This window comes from Asterias rubens, chromosome 3, assembly GCF_902459465.1.
Source record: "Asterias rubens chromosome 3, eAstRub1.3, whole genome shotgun sequence".
NCBI classification, from domain to species: Eukaryota; Metazoa; Echinodermata; class Asteroidea; order Forcipulatida; family Asteriidae; genus Asterias; species Asterias rubens.
In genome coordinates, this window is record NC_047064.1 from 13,640,788 (window position 1) to 13,664,343 (window position 23,556).

The window sequence follows — 23,556 nt, forward strand, 5'->3', positions numbered from 1 at the left end:
ACGGCTCCCTCTGAAGTAGCATAGATTTTGAGAAAGAGGTAATTTCTCACTTAAATAATAAAAGACTTTTAGCCAGAAGTCTTTTATTCCTATCTGTAAGCACATAAATTCGTCCAACAAGGGTGTTGTTTCTCTCAACATTTTCTCGCAAATTCGATGATACATTTAACTCAAATTTTCACAGGCTTGTTATTTTCAGCTTATGTTGGGATACACCAAGTGAGAAGACTGGTCTTTGACATTACCAAACGTGTGCCTTCCCTTTAAAGTGTTCCCTTTGAAGCATCACAAACGTAGCCAAACCAATGGTGGAAGATTGTACACTTCAAAAGGCCAATGAACTGCCTCCAGTTAACTTCTACTTGAATCTTAAAACTGTATGCATTTTGTTCTGGTTGGAAAAGGTATATTTACAATAGGCCTGTTTTTCTGTCAAAAATTGTGATATCACTCCTCTTCATTCGCAAAATTATGTCAAAAAGCAAACTCATATCAATGCAATGTTGACTGAATACCAACGAAATGGTGGCAAATCTAAATGACTTCATTAAGGTGTCCAAGCTCCATACCGACATCATACTGGGATTGCGACGTGTCTTGTAGGGTAACGGCAGTATACCCACAGCCAGCTCGTCGACGACTGGCGTTTCGGTGACAGCATTGTGTCAAAGCTTGACGGAATGTATTGCTTATGAGTAGGATGACGTACGGGTTCAGGGTGGAGTTGACTAGAGTCATATAGAACGGGATGTTGACAAGTGACTAACTTCTAGAAATGGCGGACGGGTCTGCCGTAAGGTCTTGGTAGTTGGCCCACAGATTGTAGAAGTGATGTGGGAACCAGAACAACTCAAAGGAAATCACGAGAAGGAGAACAACGACTGCGAGACGGTGGGTCTGTCTGCCGGATTGATCACGGGGGACTGGTGTTGAATCAGACGGTTGACTCTCCGAAGTCTGTCCCGCTCGGTGGTGCTGGATCAGGACTCTTGCCATGTTGGCGTAGCAATACGTCATAGTGGTTAAGGGAATAATGTACATGGTGGTGACTGAGCTGTGAAAAAGACCCGAGCTGAATGAGTGAAATAGGGTAATGGTTTGCAGGACCAGTAGCCATGCTGTTCGGCCATGATGAGCAGTGGCACACCGTGGATGAGGGAAAGACACCATATTGCCAGGACAGCTACAAGAGCAAAGCGTCGACTACTATCACGACGATGTCCCATCACCAAACTGCAGTACCGATCGATGCTAAGTGCAGTCAGGGTGAACACACTTACTCCGTGAGCCACTGCCTCACCAGCTGAAGCAGCTTTACAGATGACCCGCCCAAACTGCCAACATGGGTGGAGGTCGGTCTCCACCTTCAGCGGCACAGTGATAAGGAACAGTAGAGTGTCACCCAACGCCAGGTTAAGAATGAGGGCGTTGGTCGCCGTCCGGAGACGCTTGACGGTGGCGAAGAGAAACAGAACACACCCATTTCCAAGGGTTCGTAGAACACACAGCACAAGCATGACAACGGCTCTGCTTAGAAGATTTTCCACATGGAAATCACAGAAGGTGTCCCAAACCAAATTGGTTCCATTATTGTCTAATTGAGGGTCTTCAACAGCATCCAAAGTGGTGAAGTTTTCAAGCTCCATCATCATCTCTCCTGTTTTTACGAGTTGACAACAATCAATGCTGTAATCAAAGATACTGTATGTCGTCTGTCACTCTTTCGAAACGGTAAATGGAATGCTGTGTTATATTCGGTGTCATCTGAGACTTTAAAGGCACTGGACACCTTTGCTAATCGTCGAAAGACCAGTTTTCTCAATCAGTGTATCCCAAAGTACAACAAACCTGGGAAAATTTGTACTCAATTGGTCATCGAATTTGCAAGAGAATAAAGAAAGAAAAAAAAACATTGTTGCATTTTCAGATGCATAATAAAAGGCTTCAGCCTGATGTATTTTATTATTTGAGTGAGAAATAACTGTCTAAAAAACAACGCTAGTTCAGAGGGAGCCGTTTCTCACAGTGTTTTCTACTATCAACCTCTCCCCATTACTCGTTACCAAGTAAGTTTTTATGCTAACAAATATTTTAGGTAATTACCACTAAATTCCACTTTAAATTTGAAGTATGCTGATAAAGCAAAACAAAAGAAAGCAAAAGAATAGTATTTCGATAAAGAAGTATGTGTTGAAACTAAATACCATCTTTGACCTTTTGATGCAGTGTAAGTCGAAGACCTGATAGAGTTTCCATTTGCTTGATAGTTAGGCCTGCTGGAAAGCGAAAATGTCAAGTCGAATTCCATTTAAAATCTTTTCAATGAATAAGAAAATCGAGTCATAATGATTACAAATAGATTTTAATTATTGTGTATAAGAAAAAATTGCGAAAAGCTCCGTTACGTAATCACTCTCACAACGTCATAGTTGGGAGCTCCAATTTGTAAAGCTGCTTTGTTGTAGCGTGGAGGTACAACAAAGCAAACATCCACAAATGACGTCAAAGCATTGTCCTTTGACGCGCGCCGTCAACGGCAAAAGTGTTTTTAGTTTTTCAAAACCTTTAGGTTGGGGCCTGATTTTTAACTCGATAATACGAAAAATTCAGAAGTGTACACATATCAAAATTACATTTAAATGGTGAACAAGTGCATAAAAAACAAGTTAAAATACCAATCTGTTGAAAAAAATCCGCTCATGTAGCTGTTTAAGGTTTACTCTAACTCAGACTTAAAACTGTTATTTAAAAAAACATTAAAAATGTAAATTAGCTACACAAATTTGTTCATCTTTATCTGAAATAACAATGTTGTTGAATTTTTAACTCGATAATACGAAAAATTCAGAAGTGTACACATATCAAAATTACATTTAAATGGTGAACGAGTGAATAATAAACAAGTTAAAATACCAATCTGTTGAAAAAAATCCGCTCATGTAGCTGTTTAAGGTTTACTCTAACTCAGACTTAAAACTGTTATTTAAAAAAACATTAAAAATGTAAATTAGCTACACAAATTTGTTCATCTATATCTGAAATAACAATGTTGTTGAATACAACCTAAATCCAGAGCACTGTGATTATTTACACGACGTATCCATGAAAAAATCATTACAACGAAAGAGGAGAACACCTGTTATACTCATTTGATATTTTTCTTTAAAAATCAAGCATCTGAAAGCACGCAACTTCGTGTGACAAGGGTGTTTTTTCTTCCATTGTTATCTCGCAACTTCGATGATCAATTGAGCTCAAATTTTCACAGGTTTGTTATTTTGTGCATAATGTTGAGATGCACCAAGTGAGAAGACTGGTCTTTGACAATTACCAATAGTGTCCAGTGTCTTTAAACTCCGAATGCCTCAAATATTTTGTTTTTGAGCTTTCACAATAATTTATTTCTAGCGCACCAAATCGTTTCTTTTGCGCGTTATGATTTTGAGCGCACAAAATAATAAGGGCTGGGTATAGTTGCAATTCGTCAGCCAGAGGTAATACTGTTACATGATTACACCTAATGAACGATCAGCCGACTATACATATGAACTTAGTGAAATTACACTTTTAGTTTCCGTTTTTCCATTCTGCTATTTCAACTCAATTCGCTGTAAGGGATCTATTTAATAAAACCAATATGTGTTTGGTATATGCCCGTACGCATCATACCCGAACTTGCCTAATCTACACAGCCCTGCAGAAAATCTAGAAGAGCCTTAGTGCGCAACTTTCTGGGCATCTTAAACTGATTATAATTGGCCGTAGAGGTCGCTATAATGTGATCTTTCAGTTTATTGAAGGAGCCAGGGCGAACGACGGCAACGCGAGCCTCGCAGATTGTGCCCACTTTCCGGTACTGCTCGTAGAACTCGTGCTGTTTCCGCAGAGATTTGTCGAACTGAAATAAAATTGGAGAATAGTCATTTAAGTTGTATACACCAAAGGTATTTGTCATAAATAAAGGTTTGGCTATTTGTCATAAATAAAGGTTTGGCAAGTTGTAAGGTGATGTCTGTCCATGTAGGACACTTACATAATGTGACGATTTAAATGAACATTTCAAGTCGTTGTTTATTTAGGAGATATTACATACAATATCTCGACTATTCTTTTTTAGTCCGCACGATTAACAGAGTATTTGAAAAACTACTAAAGCCTAAAGCCGATGTTTCGAAAACAAGTATGTCCGAGACAAAAGATGAACTTATAGACAAGTCTAAAAACATGGTCTAAACGGCATATAAAACAAATTGTTACAAAGTCTATGTATTTACCATTGACATCTGATCAGCAGATAATCGAATCTCCTTGTCTGATTCGAGCTCAACGAAAAGCAAATAATACATGTCGTATGCACCACCTGGAAGCAAGACAAAGTGGTACAAATTTAGTTTCTGTTTTTACATTTGTCAAAAACAGAATGAAAGTTGATGTTTACTTTGTTCCTGCCTATTAAAGGAACACGTTGCCTTGGATCGGTCGAGTTGGTCTTTGAAAAGCGTTTGTAACCGTTTGTTATAAAATGCATATGGTTAGAAAGTTATTTTAAAAGTATAATACAATGATCCACACACATTTGCCTCGAAATTGCGTGGTTTTCCCTTTTAGTTTGCGAACTAACACGGTCGGCCATTTATGGGAGAGTCAAAAATTTGACTCCCATATATGGCCGACCGTGTTTGTCGACGAGGTAAAAGGAAAACCACGCAATTTCGAGTAATGTGGCTCATTGTATTATACTTTTAAAATAACTTTCTAATCATATGCATTCTATAACAAACGGTAACATACGCTTTCTAAAGACCAACTCGACCGATTATTGTTAAAAATTACGCGGCTAATTTACTGCCCAAATGCATAACAAATGCACGGGTTCTGTTCCTCACTTCCCTCCCATGCACAACTTCAAATTGTTACCATTTTTGTCATCGTGCAAAAGTGGGCTCTCTGCGCATGTCCATTCTACTAGAGTAGCTCCATCCCATCCTTCTAAGCTTTCTTGAATGGCTTTGTTGACCACCAGTTTGTTAATCTTCTCACTGCGTAGATTCAGTAGCTCTCCAGTTCTAGAAATGAGACCAACGTAAATCAAACCTTTCTAGTGATTGTTATGTCGCCTTATTGTTCAACCCAAAAGACCCTTTTCATGAATATTTTTTTTATGCTCATTACATTCATACATGCGTACATACCCTTTTGGTTGGAAAATGCCATAAGGTTGTGCATCAAGCACACGATGTTCCCTCATGTTTCTAAACATAATTTTAGTGCGCAAGCGCTAATGTGCAATATTTCGTGGGAAGGGGTAGTAATTGTTGTATTGATTATTTTTCTAAGCTCTTGCACGATCAACTCAATATGTAATTTAGTGCTGGTTTCACTCTAAAAGCACCCGGACAAGAATTGACCCGAAGTTCTCGTCCAGTGAGCTGACCCATTTACGGGTCTGTATTACCCAAAATCTGTCTCAAAATGATCACGAAAATGTTCAAACCATGGAGGAAGAACTGACGCATGCAATTCAATTTTAAATTCCATTTTTGTAAAATACAATTTCTGGGTCGGCCTGAACCAAAAACTGAGCCCAATTTCATGGATCTGCTAACCGCCGAATTATGCGCTTACGATCACGATTCCCCGCTTGACATGCTAGCGCCGAATTTCTGTGATATGTATTAGTAACGTGGAGTACGCACGCGCACAAGCCAAAATTTGCCGCTAACCCGTGAAATACGCTTGCCGTAAGCATAGAATTCGCTGCTTCCGTGAGCGCCGATTCTGTGCTTACGGTAAGCAGAGCCATGAAATTGGGCCCTGGTCTTTGACATTTACCACAGGTGTCCAGAGCTTTTAATGTCGGTGGTTCTTTTTACGCTGAACCATTTTAAAAGTTGTAGAGATACGTAAACATGGTTGAATAAACAGCACCAGAAAACCTGCTGGTGTCTCTGGTAATTCTGTTCGCTGCAGATTTTGTCCCGAATATGGGAATACCAGTGGGCGCTATTGCGAGAAGTTTGTACGCAGTTCTCCGTATCGGAGAGAATCTCTGGGGGACACAATTCATTTGACTATCACAACGGTTCAGTATTTACCAAGACTCTGTGGCCCAGGGTTATGGACGTCAGGCTGATCTGGAAATTCTATAAGAAATGGGATTAACTTGGATTCTGCCAAAATTTGTATGACCCATTTTATGGGCAAGTTTGCACATATTTTGGATCTTCTTGACCCAAATGGGTCAGGCCTCAATGGGAACCGGTTCGGGGTAAATTCTACCCCGGAATTGCAGAGACTCAACGGCGCACCCAGGATTATGTTTTTTGTTTTTTTTTGTTGGGGGGGGGGGGGGGGGGGGGCTCGAACCAATTTATTGGGTGGGGTCCAGGGGCGAAGCCCCGGTGGGGGTCCAGCTCTGAGCTTTCTGGCGTTTTGGGGGTGAAAAATCAAGCCTCTTTCTGCACAAATTTAGAAGAAAAACATACTTTTTAAGCACTTCTGATTCATATAAATGTATCGTCTACAATTACGAACTGCAAAAATCAGTCAATAATTCAGCAGAGGTTTTTATTTTAAATAGTAATGCTGCGGACGTGGTTGAAAAGAGAACATTATAGACGTTGCTACCTACTTTTCATCACCCCCCGAGCCCCCCCCCCCCTTGGGTGCGCCGTTGCAGAGACTATATAGTTTAGAAGTACGGTAAATAGCCATATGTACTGGATATGGTGACCTGGAAAGCAGCAAAAAGATGAAAAAGCAAATAGCTGTTTTTTGAGTGCATTGATGAGTGTGCAGAAAATCAGTGTAGAGTTACGAGCTACTAAAATAGTAGGCTTTTAAAGGTGGTGAATAAGCCCGATTCTTGTTTTCAATCTTAATGTAAAAAAAAAAAAAAAAACATGAAATGATCCACCTATTACCTGTACGCAACGGTAAACACTGGGCAACTCTCAATGAAATCCACAACCTCGACCACATCACCCATACGGTAACGGTAAAAACCAGATATGGTCGTCATGGCTATCTCGTACCGTTTGCCAACCTCGACCTCATCCATTAACAGCGTCTCCGGGTTCTCTTCGGAACTGGATTGGGAAACAGAATAAGTCTAATCATGGAGGAAGGAAGAGAAGGAGCTCGAACGAAGGGACTTCAAAAGTCGCACTTGGTTCTTCACTCAACCATGGTGTCGTATGTCGTATGGATATAATACAGAAAAACAACTTTTTTGAGACCTGATAAAATTTGTGTACACTTGTGCTCACCAAATCGAAAAACACAATTAATCGGTCGTCCAGCTGGAGGTCTCCTATCTTTTTCCACTGGTCAGACAGGGGCATTGTCAGGGTATTCTTTTGTTACTCTGCGGTTTTGCGGGTCGTTCGAGCTCCTTCTCTTCCTTCATCCATGGTCTAATCATGGTGTACGGTTATTGTACATTGTCTATCAAACCACTTCCTGAAGCAGAACTGAGGCAGACCCTTGCTCTAGGGCTGTGTTAATCACACGTGCCCCCCAAGATGGAAGAGTTTGGAACGCTAGGTGGCAGCAGACTTACCACGAAAAATCCATTGTTTACATACAGTTCTGAGCCTGCGAACAATTCCTGAAAAAATTGATTTATCTGGTATGTCTGCTGCCACATAGTGTCCTCTAAAGCCTCCCATTGCAATGATTAATTTGACCATGTGTCATTATACCGCCTTTCTATAGGCTGAACCATACTCATATCCAGTACTGCTCATTATCGCATTTTTTTCTAGTCTTCATCGGACCATATCGGACTGTCCTTGCTCTATGCTCAGACCTACCTCAGATGTTCTGGGATTAACTCAATCAGCATGTCGTTAGGGAGGAACGTGTACTGCTGTGGTGTCTTATCTTTCCATGTATTAACGCCAATAAACCCTTCTGTGCACCCATAGCCTGACGTGTATAGTGGGACACCTGCAGTGAAGATAATTTGCGTAGAATAACTATATTATGCTCAGTTGATTTCACGGGAAAACTAGTCTAACTTCACTTCTTCATCAAAACTTCTTTAAAAGAGACGCCTAGACTTGCCTCAAATCCCAATCCCGTGCCATCGCCATAAAACTATTGTTTTGTGATGCTCTGCATTCCCCAATCTGTTCCCCAACCATTCTGGGACCATAATATCAACATTTTGACGGCGGGTATACTTAGGGAACTCTCGCACCAGAATTGGACTTGAACCAAGCCTAACGATAACGCGACTTGAATCAAGCCTAGGAGACGCCATGACACAGGTGGGCGATCCTAATATTATGACTTTTCTCTTTTCGATGGGTGAGGGCGTGTGGACTATTTTGTCAGGAGGATCAAAAACATGTACATGTACTATTATGCAGTTTTATACATGAAAGTTTTGCCAACCAGTTTAACCTTGCCATCCCACCACCAAGACTGTATTATTAGTTGAACAAACATTGTGAACTTTGTGTTAAAATGCCGTTCTCACACATAATTACCTTTGGTATATCTTGCATCGAGCTTCTTTATGTACCCAGAGATGTCGACAGACAATACATGGGCAACAAAAGGCCAGATTCTACGCATGATGCCCACGAAGCCTTTTGCAAACTCCCTCCTCAGTTCGTCTGCTCGAGCTGGGTCTGCCGTCAAAGCTGCGTCCAGAGACCGTCGAATTCCCTCATCAAGCTGTAACTTCGGGTTAACCCTTCCTAGAGTCAGATCCTCCAGGAACATCTCCTGTTCGTCTTCCAGCATTTTCATTGCCCTGTAGACTTGCGAGGTAAAAGCCCCAAAAAACTGGCAGATATTTTTGTCCGTGAGACCGAAGAGCATGCTGACGTAAGTGGCTTCGAAATCGGAGGAAATCTGGAAGCCACTGGGCGGCATGTTCTGGACAGTGGACATAAGAAAATTTGAGGCGGTACTATCAGGGAAAAACAACACTGGCGCAATACGTGCGCCAGATTTTGTAAATTTTTCCGCGGGCTTCGAGTAAAGAAAGACCATTTTCTGTACTGAGTCTGATGGATAGAGTAATCTTGAAACAGCGTTGCCTGCTTTGTGATAATAACTTGAAGTGACCATTGGGATAAGCTTGCCCTTTCCTGTTGTGCCAGACGAAGTTCCAAATCGCTCCAGTGTTGCCGCAACGCAGACGTTCTTTTCCCCGTCAGCCAGCCTGGTGAAGTAATCTCGATAGTGTTCATACTTAGTGAGTGGATGCTTCTCACGGAACTCTTGAAGAGATTTGATGTCGCTGAAGCCATGTCTCATGCCGTACTCCGTCTTCGCATCACGGGCGAGCAGCTTCAGAAGAAAACTCTCATGCTCTTTCCTTGGACGTTTCCAGATTTTTTGCATGTTGCTGTAAACTGAAGGCGCTGTGAGATCAATAATCTGGAAAAACAAGTACTTGACCAATAGAGTCGCCAAAGTGTGGGTTTCGGAACAACGTTGAGTTGAGATGTGAAGAGCTATCATAGTTGATAGACCGCACAGACCGGCGAAGATGCCTGGGGAAAAATAAAACAAAAACAATAGAACAACTTCACAATCACATCGGACTTCCTTGGCCGCACTTCTTTGCCTGCATCCTGTTTCCCATCTGCACATCAAATCTCTCTCACGTCAAGGGTATTAAGGTGAATGGGTTTCTTTTGACTCTTCAAAATCTATGCTTTCTTTTTTTTCTCTTCATGTCCGCACCTCAAGTGTTCTTTTTGTTATGTTATTTAGGCGACTTCCAATAAAAACAAATTATCCAACAACAAAAATTAATAATTTTGTGTTGAACAAAAAGAGGGGAAACAGCGGGTCGGGATTTGAACCCTCGATCTTCGGAAGCGTGCCGGTGCCATAGGGGATTCCACTACGAACATTTTTTATGTCCGACTTTTGGAGAACATGTGCTGAAGGGAAGGAGATTGATTTAAAAGAAGACACTATCACTACACGTATTTCTTTACATTAGACCGCATCACAATTAATACTCAGTACGTGCACGTAAGGCGTGGTTTGATGTGCTCGGCACGCACCTCAATCGAGCACGATGCTGGTCCATCGCGCACAAAATCGGGTACACCCCTTTGTTCCATGATTTCTATGTTTTGACACCCCGGGCACCCCCATAGTGTTGTTGTATTTCAACACAAACTCAAGCGTGTAAATCATCAGCAATTTTTTCGGAAAAAGATCGTATATGAACATTGCGGCGATATATAGAATTCGGAATGTACTACCCTTATTGAACTAATTCTTCAACATTTTGCGTAGCGGCGATTATTAAAAGAAAATGGAATTCGGGCTTTCTTTCCCTTTAAAAAATAACCCTTTTCGATGGGAACATTTGCAGAGCGGCGATGTTTACTAAAACATGGAATTCGGGCTTTCTTTCCCTTTTTGAAATAGGCCCCTAATCCTTCATTGGGTGACACAGGGCGATATTTATAGTCACCTGGAAGTGGAATTTTTTTTAAATAAAGCTTTTGTCACTAAAATATGTGTTTTTATGAGAGGAATGTGAATAAAAAGTTAACTAAGGTCTAAAAATATTAGTTTTGATTGTATTTACAAATTTACGAGTAGGCCCCGACCCGAGAGGGCGCTGTTCGTGACGTAATTCAAGGCGCGATATTTGAAGAGAAAATTTGTAGTCAGGCCCCCGTACTCTACGTCTGGGAACATGGCACATCAAAACAAATTCAGACACGATTTTACACACATACGTATATTGAAACTTGAACATGTTGAACGCCTAGTGGTTTTTACAAAAGCTATTGCTGCTATTTTTATTTAACTATGCGACTTTTTAGTGACCAAATGGGTTGTAAGATGTGGGTCTGCCTACGTATTATTACAGAAATACGGCCACGGAGCAGACTGCACGCACGCACTATGGCTGCTGTATAATGTGCGGACGGTCACATAGGACCTGCACGCACGGTGAATCGCATGCGGTACCAACAAAAAATCGTGTCACTTGGCAAAAGCTAAAAACATACCCTCAAAGTTCAAAGTTCTCCTCTGGGTTCGTCACGTATTTCAGATACCTTCTTCGACTTCCCACTAGCTGGAAAAATTGTTGGGACGGCGTCGTAATTAAGAATGGCTCTTCTCGTCATGTCAAAATGAGTGGTGTATCCCGGATTCGAAGCACGACGGCTCGAAGTGTTCGCTGCATAGCGCTGAAAAAGACGTCGGACCGGACCACTTTGCTCTAGTTAAGCTGACTTTGGCAGCCCACAACCGCCTATACTTGGGATCTGCAGGAAACAGATGAAGACTGACCCCATCTTAAGTTGTTTTGCTGCATTCAGCAGCAATACACCTGGTCGGCATTGCCGGGAAAATGCCAGAAAAAACTTTTTTCGCAGCCTACAAACTCACGTCTTAGAATTACATGTACTTTTGCACGTGTGTTTATCTACGCATCGAGGGGGGTCTATGTTTGATCGAGGCAAAGTCTTCCTTTTCCTACGTCACAAAAGGGGTAGGCGGAGTCAAACCCCCAAGCACTTAATTAATTTTTTAACATATAAATCGTGACAAAAAATTACTAAAAAAATTGTTTTATTGTTAATAAACATATACTCTTATGTTTAAAAGAAAAAATTCCTATTTCCAGGTGCCTTTATAATTAATACATGGAATTCGGGCTTGCTTTCCCTTTTGATAGAATCCTTCAATGGGAGTATTTGCACATGGCGATATACATGGCATTATGGCTTTCTTTCCCCCCTCTAAAAATAATCCTCCAACAGGGGACATTTTCATAGCGGCGTAAGAACAATGGAATTCAGATTTTCTTTCCCTTTTGAAAAAATCCTTTAATGGGAAAAATTTGCATAGCATAATATTTATTAATACATGGAATTCGGGCTTTCTTACACTTTTTTCAAATATTACAGGCCTTGCGGCGATATTTATTAATATGTGGAATTCGGGCTTTCTTTCCCTTAATTGAAATAATCATTCAATGGGGGACACTGCATTTGCATCTTTTTATTTACTTGATACATGGAATTCGGGCTTTCTTTCCCTTTATTGGGACATTGTCGGCGATTGTTTGGTATTATAGGAGCCGATATGCCTGTTTTGAAAGATCAGGATCAGAGGTTTGGCAGTTAAAACGAACAAACGACGTATGCGTAGAAATTACAGGATGTATATGCCATCACAAACGAACAAGCATACACTATAGATCGACCGTCTTCCATGCTAACACACAGCACACTACTTAGTGCGATTGTGCGATCGACCGTAGACTTGATTTCAATTCTTAGATCGCAGTTATTCTTCTCCATATCAGCCACGAAAAACGCTCCCACATCACGCGCCTCGCCTGAACGTCCGACGTCATACTTTGAGGCTCATGAATAACGCCAGAGACCGGCATCCAAAACCGGCGTGTAGATTCACCTTTGACCTCTGTCATTTCACATGCATTTCCACGTACAATACTATACATGTACATAGCGCTATACAGCACAGTGCATGTCATGTAACATACACAGTGTACAAGTGCGATCACTAGACCGTGACTGAGTAGCTGTAGCCGGCTAGCAAAGTGCCCCTTGAAACCAGGACCGTGTTTACATAGGCCATTAGGCCTCCCTAGTTGGTTAACGCTAGACATACATGACATAATCTATTACTCTAGGATCTATGTATAGCGTTAACCAAACAGGTACATGTACATGATTAACTGGCTAAACACTACATGTAGGCCAAATGCACTGGTGGTCGGGTAAGAGGCCCAGTAGGTATCTAGCATGAAACGCTACCTAAGCGAACGTAGGATAAAAAAAAACCAATTAAATTTCCATGGAGATACGAACTCGCAGGTATCAGTGATGTAAGCGCGACTGATGACCACTAGGCCATGAGGCCCAATGCATAATACGAGGGTTAACATGTATTTGTATCAACAGAGGGGATTATAATCCGGCGAATTAATTCTCGTGTCATGATTTTGCAAACATTGTCACTAAATATGAACTGCTAACGCCTTTAACTATGAAGTAGGGTTAAAATGTAGTATAAGATGCCTTTAGGGGTTTTTGACGATGACGTTGTCGTCGTCAAAAACCCCTATTCAATTACGCACGTTCGTCCACGGAGGACGCCACCTCGGAGTCTAAATTTGACATTTTTTCACTCATTTCTCAAAAACTACAACACCACAGCAAGTAATATTTTAAGGGAAGCTTTCAACTGTCATTATCTTCAAACTGTTTAAGTTTAGTGTAATTCTGTGGACACCATGGTATGTCGTCGTCGTCAAAAACCCCTATTTATATACGCACGTTCGTTAAACGAAAACCCTAAGCCTTCGTGTACAAAGCATATTTGTCCACAAAGCATATTTGTCCAGAACTCGGTTATGAAACGAAGAAACAGAGACTGCGCTGTGGTCCAGAACGTATGTAGAAAAACAAGAAAAAGAGACTTGAGTAGACTCCTCTCAAGAAGTCACAACTCATGATAGGTACATACTGAATTGCATTTACCATAGAGAATGTTTAACAATAACATGGAAGTGACTGCATCCAGTTATGTTCAAACGCCTAGACTCATCTCAAGAAGTCACAACTCATGATAGGAACAAACTGTATGGCATTTACCAAAGAGAATATTTAACAATAACATGGAAGTGACTGCATCCAGTTATATTCAAATGAAGATTATGTGGCTAATTAATGAAGATTTTTAATTTTGTTTACATTTAGAGGTAAGCTTATGTTCTAAGCTTCAATTTGGTATATGATTTCACTCTTTTGAAGTTATGGTCTAGGAGATTAGGTTTAAAGAAAAAAACGTGTGCAATTGCTATGGGTTTTAGGCAGAAACAAAGATCTCGACAGAAACAATACCTGTTCCGACTGTAGGTCGGAACAGCTAAAAACAATTCTGCAATAAAAAATGAATGAAATTGAGTGAGCACATGTATTTAATAACAGAAGTTACATCCTTATCCCTGGAAAGGTATAAATTTATCAAAATGTATTTTCAAACACAAGTGATAAGTCAGAAATAAACAATTTTGTTTTCTTTCTCAGTCATGGCAAAGCCCCTGCGATGCACCCCTCTCAGCCAGTTTTTCTGATTGCTCCTAACGTAAAGTCCTCATTCTGGGGCCCATATTGCCCTTTATTAGAGTAAATACCAAACAGTGTAATTGCGCAGTCGCCGGTGTAAAGCTCCGGACAATGCATGCAATGGGCAGATCGTCTGTCATTCATCGGAGCCATTGATGAATGGAGTTTTATAGGGCCAGTTACTTTACCAAGGCAATTTCAGTGCAGCAAACGTTATACGTTCGCTTATGTAGCGTTTCATGCTAGATACCTAGTGGTACATTCTACACCACAAACTCAATGGAGGTATAGTCAATTTACCTGCAGCGGCTTTCACCGTCCATGATCCGTCACTGGCCCAGCAGTAGTTGGCAGCATACGCCGTGACAAACCCAGACAACATTACCCAAACCAAACACCGAAACTTCCATGTTACCGCCATTTTTGTAGTCGTCTTATATATATTGGTTGACGACCTGCAACTGTGGAGACAAAATGAACCTCAATGTTCGTTTCAATGCACTTTTACAAACAAGCGCTCGTAAATGCTGATGGTATAACAATGCACAATCCATCAAACAACTGACGTCACTCTTCAAGTCACCGGTTACATTAAGCATTGTTATACCTCGGTAACAAATTGTGAAGATTGATTGGTCGAGAACCTATGACGTAATGTGACAAAAATAAACAAGTATCTCGGCTATTGTACATGCGTTTTTGTTTACATGTGAACATAACCTCGATCGTTCCCACCGTTGGTCCATTTCCAACGCATTTTGTACGAAACATCTGCGGGTTCGAGGGAACAGTGAAGACATTTTTTTGTACTAAATATCAAACAAAAACAATTACTGTTCGTCTGCTTATTAAACTATGCAAACTCCGTCGTAATAATGTTTGAAGATTACAACAGAACTTAGGCGCCCTTTCCCCCTCGGGTGTACAAAACGGATGGACCCATTCACAGCGTGCAACAATATTGTGCAATGTCCAACCTTCGAAACCGCTAAGTCGTGCCATTGTACGTTTGACCTTTCATGCTATATCCTCGATTACGCCGCAGCCAAAAGACTGTTTACTTTTTCAACCTTTGGTTAATGATTAATAAAATATACCGAGCATTCCAGACTGTTTGTTGATTGCTTATTACACATATTTTTTGGGGGGGTTACAAACTTCCGGGTCAGAAATACCCGATTCTGGGTTCCGTGTCCTGGCCACCCGGGTCAGGCTGACCAGGAAAAGGTAACTGTTGCGACACCCGCTGCCAAAACATAGGATTCGAACTGCCTTTAGCTACCGGGCAATTTTGGTAGTCTAGTTGGTAAGACACTGCTCTAGAATTACAACGGTCGTGGGTTCGAATTCCACCCGAGTAATCTACCTGTGATATTTTTTCACAAGACTCGGGAAAGTACTGAGTAAACACTGCTAGCACACATGGGGTGTATGGGTAAAACAAAACAAAATTAGTATCCTTATCCCCGAGGCAAACTTAACATCGATTACAGGAAAAAGTAGTTGAAAGCTGGATTTTAACTCAAATTTTGCGTCAATGATTTGACCCATTGTGATGACACAGAGTTCCGGTTGAAACTAACCCCAGAGTGGGCAGGCCCCACGGAACCCAGATCCGGCGTGGCATGAGATTCTGTCCCCCAGAGATTATGTCCCGTAAATGGCAAACTGTGTCCAAACTTCTTCTGATAGCGACTTTTTTTATTTTATTTTAAATCCTCCTCCTCCAACCCATGTTAGTTTTCCATATGGGGGATGGACAGAGTCTCCGGTGTGGCAGGAGATTCTGTTGGTGTGGGTTGCGTCTAATTTTAGGTTTATTATTATCATACCTCTCTCGACAACGGTTGATTGTGTGCAGACAATGAATAAAAGAGAATGGTTTTTGTATAGCATTGTGTGGACCTCTATTGAGTGTATGGCATGCAAGGTCATGCTCAAACGTACACACTAACCAAACGCATCTAGTAGGCTATATGGCATTGATGATTACTAGCCTCAACAAGTGACGTTAAAGCTTCATAATGCAATGCGCCTTCGGTTCAGCAAATACCTTCACATGTTCGCGACATTTATCCGATAAATCTATCCAATATTCATAGGTTGATTTTGTCTCCGTCCGGACGGGTTCTTGCACGGTTGCAGGTCGGCCAATAAGGGGACTTGTGGCAGTAATGGCGGTAACATGGAAGTTTCGCTGTTTGGTTTGGGTAATGTTGTCTGGGTTTGTCACGGCGTATGCTGCCAACTTCTGCTGGGCCAGTGACGGATCATGGACGGTGAAAGCTGCTGCAGGTAAATTCATTTCATATGATTTGAAGAATGAGTTTGTTATTGTTGGAAAGAAGTCTCTGTCATAGCGTTCAACCGCGTAACAAGCTCATGAGTTATCAAAATGTGTGAAGTTCGTTCTTTGATATTGTATAAATTTTCCTGGTGTAAGTTTTTCCCACAGATATTATGTTTTAGGCGTAAAAAATGACAAGAAGACAACAATTATGGACAGTATAAAGACTTAATTTTGCAGTAATGTACTTATTATTTGAAGTTAACAAAATAGGTACACCGCCAACTATAACTTTAGATGGCTCGGTTTGTACATCACCGATGTTGCAGGAGATTTTGCCCCCCCCCCCTCCCCATCATACGGGCGGCGAATGGTCAAATTCAGAGCCGTATATTAGGAGAGTTTCAAACACTTGCGATTAGAAGCCATTTTGTTCCTCAAGAAACGCATGGGCGAACACGGGGTGCCAGACTAGTCTGCCCATTGGGTTGTGCTGCGTTTGGAGACAACATGGCGCCCAGCAACCACGTGACCAAAGAAAAGTGGTCCCACCATTTCACAACTCTCTCAATACACAGCTCGGGTCAAATTGTAATGGTAGCGCCCTCGGATGAATCAACTTCCTATAGCCCATTTAAGACGGGGTGGGGTCTCTATTAAAAGACACCGGCATTCTAATATTGTTATGGAAGTCTCAAAGAAGTCACAAGGCACAAAAGCCATTGGGAAAGGTGAGACAGAAAATGAGAACATAATGGAAGCATAATTTGTTCCTTACGCTGGAAATGAGGGAGATTATGGGCAGCAGCAGGGGAACATGATGCACGCAGGGAATTCCGGAGTGAAGTTATTATACTGTTTTCTTTTACTTTCTCCCAGGGATCTTGGCTGGTTTGTGCGGATTGTCAACTGTGATAGCTCTTCACATCTCAACTTTACGCTGTTCCGAGACCCACACCCTAGCGACTCTATTGGCCCAGTATTTGATAATGCAGGTTTTCGATCTCATAGCTCCTTCAGTTTACAGAAACTTAAAAAAAGTCTGGAAGTATCCAAGGAAGGAGCAAGATAATTTTCTTTTGAAGCTGCTTGCCCGTGATGCGAAGACGGAGTACGGCATGACACACGGCTTCAGCGACATCAAATCTCTTCAAGAGTTCCGTGAGAAGCATCCACTCACCAAGTATGAGCACTATCGAGATTACTTCACCAGGCTGGCAGACGGGGAAAAGAACGTCTGCGTTGCGGCAACACTGGAGCGATTTGGAACTTCGTCTGGCACAACAGGAAAGGGCAAGCTTATTCCGATGGTCACTTCAAGTCATTTTCAGAAAGCAAACACGGTTCTTTCAAGATTACTCTATTCTCCAGACCCAGTGCAGAAGGTGGCTATTCTTTACTCAAAGCCCGCGGAGAAGTTTACGAAATCTGGCGCACGTATTGCGCCATTGGTGTTTTTTCCCGACAGTACCATCTCAAACTTCTTTATGTCCGCTGTCCAGAACACGCCGCCCAGTGGCTTCCAGATTTCCTCCGACTTCGAAGCCACTTACGTCAATATGCTGTTCGCTCTCACGGACAAAAATATGGGGCAGTTTTTTGCGCCTTTTGCCTCGCAAGTCTACAGAGGATTGAAAATGCTGGAAGACGATCGGGAGATGTTTCTAGAGGATCTGACTGAAGGAAGGGTCAACCCGAAGATACAACTAGATGAGGGAATTCGACGGTCTCTGGATGCAGCTTTGACGGCAGACCCAGCTCGAGCAGACGAGCTGAGGAGGGAGTTTGCAAAAGGCTTCGTGGGCATCATGGCTAGAATCTGGCCTCATCTTGTCCACATGTCGACTATCGACATCTCTGGGTACATGAAGAACCTTGAGGCAAGATACTCAAAAGGTAAAGAAACTAACAGAAGTCCTTTTCAATATTAGCTTTAGACATTTTTTTACGCGAAGTTCATTTCACATTTAATGTGTAAAACGCCATTGGTTTTCATCTTCTGTTTTGCATGCCTCTTCAAATACAGGTCATAAGCTGGACAGATGTAATTGGTTGACAAAACTCTCTTCAGATAATTATACGTCAGTGCATTGAAAAAAATCAGATTGGTTGACACAACTCACTATTAATATACGTATATGTGGGCTGGCAATATCTGATTGGTTGATAAAAATCTCTTCAGCTTCAGTGGATTGGCAAGATCTTGATGGTTGGCAAAGCTCTCTTTACGTCATTTGCTCGCAATATCTAATTGGTTCACAAAACTCTCTTTAAATATACGTCAATGGGTTGGCAAGATCAAGTCGGTTGGTCCGTGACAAACGAGCCCACGAAGTGAGAACAATTCTCCTTCAACTTGCGATCGCCCCCCTGGCGTCAACATACATATTCTTTCAAAGGAGTTTTAATGAGATGAGTCGTACAAGAAATGAAGAAGAAGTGAAGTTTGAGACTGGTTTACTGTTTATAATAAACGACTTTTCCCTGTTTGTTTTCTGCTATAACATCATGTTACGCATGTTATCTTCACTGCAGGTGTCCCACTATACACGTCAGGCTATGGGTGCACAGAGGGACTGATTGGCTTGAATGCATGGAAGGATAAGACACCACAGCAGTATACGTTCCTCCCTAATGACATGCTGATTGAGTTAATCCCAGAACATCTGAGGTAGGTCTGAAACAGCCCCACCAAAGGAGATTCCCCCGAAGAAGTGATAAAGTTTGGAACAAAATGTGATTTTGAACACTGGTTATAAAGGCCCATTGAAAGGTGGCAATACCACCAATTGCAAATTAATAATTGTACTGTGGGACTTTGAGGGGGTGGGGCGGGGGCGACGAGATGGCAGCAGAATAACCAGGTAAATTCATTGTTCTCCAAATTGTGCTCATGATCAGAACTACGTAAACTTTGGAAATTTAGATGGAGAGTCTGCTGCCACCTAGCGTTCAAACGTCTTCCATTGTGAGCTGAACGGTATGACCGTAGACCAAGGTTCTCGGGAAGTAGCCTGGACGTCTGACGTCATTCTTCGAGGCTCGATAAAGACAGGGGCTCAGTCTACTCGGGAAGTTGTTTGATAGACAATGTACAACTACCTGTACACAAAGATTATACTTATCTATTACTGTTTCCCCAATCCAGTCCTGAAGAGAACCCGGAGACGCTGTTAATGGATGAGGTCGAGGTTGGCAAACGGTACGAGATAGCCATGACCACCGCATCAGGGTTTTACCGTTACCGTATGGGCGATGTGGTCGAGGTTGTGGATTTCATCGAGAGTTGCCCAGTGTTTACCGTTTCGTACAGGTAAAAGATGAATCACTACTAATTTGTTGTTAAAAGTTAGATTGAAAAAAGATTGAGGCTTAAAAAGTGTGCATTTACGCACTCGTAAAACAGCTTGCATATTTCCGCTTTTTACTGCTTTTCCACCAGGTGATAAATATTGATCCAGATCCATCCGTGGCTAATTCGGATTTTTTGCTCGGATTCAGCGTAAATTTCTGGGTATTTTTGACACAGATTATTGGGTCCAGTGACCCTGAAATGGGTCAATACCCCAGGGGACAACATTTTGGGAAATTGTAGCCGAAAGTTATTTTAGAGTGAAGAATCAGTACTAAATATCACATTGTTCGATCGGGAAGAACTTGGAATAATAATCAAATACAAAAGATATTCTTTCGAGTGGGACCATTAAAGCAATAGAACAATCACTAGAAAAACATAATAAACCTTTGGTCTCATGTCAGAACTGGAGAGTACTGAACCTAAATAGGTCTTCTCCTCTAACTAATTATCAAACACAGAAATTCAAGACAATCACTTGAAAAAGTATGGTTTACTTTGTTTTAATTTCTAGAACTGGAGAGCTACTGAATCTACGCAGTGAGAAGATTGACGTACTGGTGGTCAATAAAGCCATTCAAGAAAGCTTAGAAGGATGGGATGGAGCTACTCTAGTGGAATGGACATGCGCAGAGAGCCCACTTTTATATGAAGACAAAAATGGTACGATTTGAAGTGTGTATGGTTCCAACAGGGAAGAACAGACATCTTGCATTGGCCACCATGTTTGAGTCAAACAATGAATACGTGTCAATCACGTGAACGCGTCCTGCGTAGGTCTCAGTCATTGGGTGCGTTCGTTTAGCTTCCCTGGGTCGACCCCGGTGTGTGGCGTTTTCTTTTTCCAGGACGAACGTGTGCAGATAATTACCCACGTTTGTCCTGGAAAAAAAAACCGCCACACACCGGGGTCGACCCAGGGAAGCTAAACGAACGCACCCATTATTACAGGCCCTAATTTTAACCAAGTGAGGGCGCTGTATGGGCTTGCCACGATGTAGAATGCAAGCAGTCGTAATGTGTTTACTGACATCATTTTAATAGCAAGTATCCAAAACTGTACCCGTCATTTTTAATCTTAGATCCGTAGGCCTACCGTATTTCTTTTAAAGGGCAGTTTTAATCACATTAATGTTCAAGACTATAGGCTTTTAATTTGTCTAAGAGGCAGGAACAAAGTAAACAAACTTTCATTTTATTCTTGACATTCGGAATCAAATAATTAAAATCTGTTTCATTTTGTCTTGCTTCCAGATGGTGAATACGACATGTTTTATTTGCTCTTCGTTGAGCTCGAATCAGACATAGAGATCCGATTATCTGCTGATCAGAAGTCACTGGTAATTATACTTCTTTAACTAATAGTCATTTCATGCCGGTTTTTAGACTTGTCCACAAGTCAATTAAATTGTTTCGGAGAAAGGAATCTACGTCCCTTTTCGAAAACCGCGGTTTCGGTTAAAGTCCACACCAAAGTGCACGTTTTCAAACCGACAAAAGCTTAGCCTGACAAAAACCAGTGGTTTCGAAAAGAGGTTATAATTATGCACTAGAAGCACAATCATTTGGCCAATAACATCCCTTTAATCGTTTTCAACTCCCTAGGAAATATAGGCCTACAGCCCCGAGCTGCCGTGGCGCTCCGAGGGCTTTTTAATACGCAATATCAACCTCTACTCCCGCAGATACCAATTTATACACCTGGGTGAAGAGAAGCAATTATAGTCATTAGTCAAGTATCTTGCTGAATGACACAAGTGTCACGGGCGGGATTCGAACCCACAATTTGGTGACTGAATTCGATGCTCTTGATCACTCGGCCATGACACTCTATATTATTGAAGTGTGACAAATCGTACTCACGGTAGGGCCTATTAATGTAAGGTTATGTGGACAAGAATGAGCTATTGAACGTCAAACATAAACTTGCCCTACCATCTTTGGCATCATGTTCATAACTTAAGGTTATTTTCCGATTTCATTACAGTTCGACAAATCTCTGCGGAAACAGCATGAGTTCTACGAGCAATACCGGAAAGTGGGCACAATCTGCGGGGCTTGCGTTGAGGTCGTTCGCCCTGGCTCCTTCAATAAACTTAAATATCACATCATAGCGACCTCTACGTCCAGTTATAACCAGTTTAAGATACCCAAGAAGTTGCGCACCAAAGCTCTTCTTGATTTTATGTTGGACTGTGTTGTTAATGATAACGATTAGGTGTTCGGGTTTAGCGGTGATCGGGTGAGAGGTGCTCGGCATGTGCAAAACGTGAATAAAAGGTTAAAAGGATAACAAATTTGTGGGTGCCGAGTTTGCACGGTGCCGAGTTTGTAGTGGTGCCGAGTTGTCAAGGTGCCGAAGTGACCAATACCCCTTGGTATCATCAAGAGATCCAGTCCAGAGAAATGTGGTATTAAGATCGAGCTGAAATAACACAATAAACTGCAAAACCCCAACTTACTTGAGTGTGTACTTTTAAACTCAGGATTAATGTGTTTCCCCCAATGTTTTTTGGAATACTTATCTACTAATGCGTATGCTGTGGAGTCTTTTCTGTACGATATTTTATGACAGGAATGAAGGCCTGTTTTCCATTGTTTGGTGCATTGAGGAAAATGTAGATGCGCTTTAAAACTGCTGTATAATCTGTGTCATATAAAGGGAAGGTATACGGGCAATACAACTTCTGTGTTTGAATCGCATACTTTTCTTACTTTAAGACCTTTGTAGTTTTAGAGCCTGGTTTAGTTAACTGTTTACATTATTTATTCATTTAGTATAGATATTATGGATTAACGTCACCTAGCCGCCATCCTGTGCGGTGGAGGAATAGCAAAATATCTACCGAACATCTGACGTCACACTTCGAGGCTCGTGATTAACGCCAGAGAGTGGCCTCTAGCCTAGATATAGGTCAATTCCCGTCCACCTTCACATTTAACCTACTTTCATTTCACACACAGTCGAATCCATACATTACATACAAGTACATACTAAGCAGGGAACTGGGGGTTGACCCGGTTGAGCCCATGGGATGAGACTATTCGAACGCACCGGGGTTGACCCGAACGCTAATCGAACGCAACCTTTGTGGATAAAAACAGGGGACAACCTCCTTTTGACCTCTTAGGAGAGGGCACCAGTTCAAAATGGCATCAAGTGTACTAGTCCTGTATAGGAATATTCATCTGTGCTGTACAAGCGCGAAAGTGAAAGACGTATACAGGGCTACAAATACATAATGTTTATACGCATCTTTATATATATAAATAGCTTCCTTCACTATACAACCGTCCTCTTACTTCCGTTTACCAATCATCCTATTTAAACCATGAAACGTCTTGAGCGAAATCCGGTGTAATAAATAAAAACCTTTATTTTCATGTATACAACGAGTACGGTGTTAGGTTTTGTTTAACCGGGAAGCGTATTTGTACAAAGGACTTATTGAATAATGCAAAAATATATAATAATCTCATGTACTGATTTTAATCCTAATCAATAGTACACAGTACACAATGCACAGCCACCAAGGTGAAAGGTATACACCCGACAAGAGGCTTTACTTTTAGGAAAGTAAATATAGAGACACGGGGAGGAGGCAGTTCCCCGAAATACACATAAAGCAGAATCCACACGTATTATGAACTCAAAAATATAAAATAATCTCATGTGCTGGTTTTAATACTCAAACGAAAAGTACAAAAAATACACATTGTGCACAACACAGTGACTAAGGGTGAAAGGTCAAGAGGGCATGCGGCTGCCCACACACGTTTACAATGGGTGCGTTCGATTAGCTTCCCCGGGTCGACCT

The 23,556-nt window shown here is 41.6% G+C and overlaps 3 protein-coding genes across 3 annotated transcripts; 1 reads left to right on the top strand and 2 right to left on the bottom strand.

Annotated features, from left to right (window-relative positions):
• Positions 1 to 919: 919 nt before the first annotated feature.
• On the bottom strand, positions 920 to 1,903 carry LOC117287753 (neuropeptide CCHamide-2 receptor-like). Its single transcript, XM_033768256.1, has one exon. The coding sequence runs from the start codon at positions 1,650 to 1,652 to the stop codon at positions 1,023 to 1,025; it is 630 nt and encodes a 209-aa protein (XP_033624147.1). The 5' UTR covers positions 1,653 to 1,903; the 3' UTR covers positions 920 to 1,022.
• A 1,426-nt stretch (positions 1,904 to 3,329) lies between these two features.
• LOC117288559 (probable indole-3-acetic acid-amido synthetase GH3.9) lies at positions 3,330 to 14,635 on the bottom strand. Its single transcript, XM_033769465.1, has 7 exons — positions 14,397 to 14,635; positions 8,496 to 9,512; positions 7,815 to 7,950; positions 6,924 to 7,088; positions 4,918 to 5,066; positions 4,275 to 4,360; positions 3,330 to 3,898 (listed from the first exon to the last, which is right to left on the bottom strand). The coding sequence occupies exons 1-7, from the start codon at positions 14,515 to 14,517 to the stop codon at positions 3,680 to 3,682; spliced, it is 1,893 nt and encodes a 630-aa protein (XP_033625356.1). The 5' UTR covers positions 14,518 to 14,635; the 3' UTR covers positions 3,330 to 3,679.
• A 1,438-nt stretch (positions 14,636 to 16,073) lies between these two features.
• Positions 16,074 to 22,199, top strand: LOC117287817 (probable indole-3-acetic acid-amido synthetase GH3.9). The gene is made up of 7 exons (XM_033768350.1): positions 16,074 to 16,391; positions 17,263 to 18,279; positions 18,919 to 19,054; positions 19,532 to 19,696; positions 20,253 to 20,401; positions 20,993 to 21,078; positions 21,726 to 22,199. The coding sequence occupies exons 1-7, from the start codon at positions 16,271 to 16,273 to the stop codon at positions 21,954 to 21,956; spliced, it is 1,905 nt and encodes a 634-aa protein (XP_033624241.1). The 5' UTR covers positions 16,074 to 16,270; the 3' UTR covers positions 21,957 to 22,199.
• Positions 22,200 to 23,556: the final 1,357 nt, after the last annotated feature.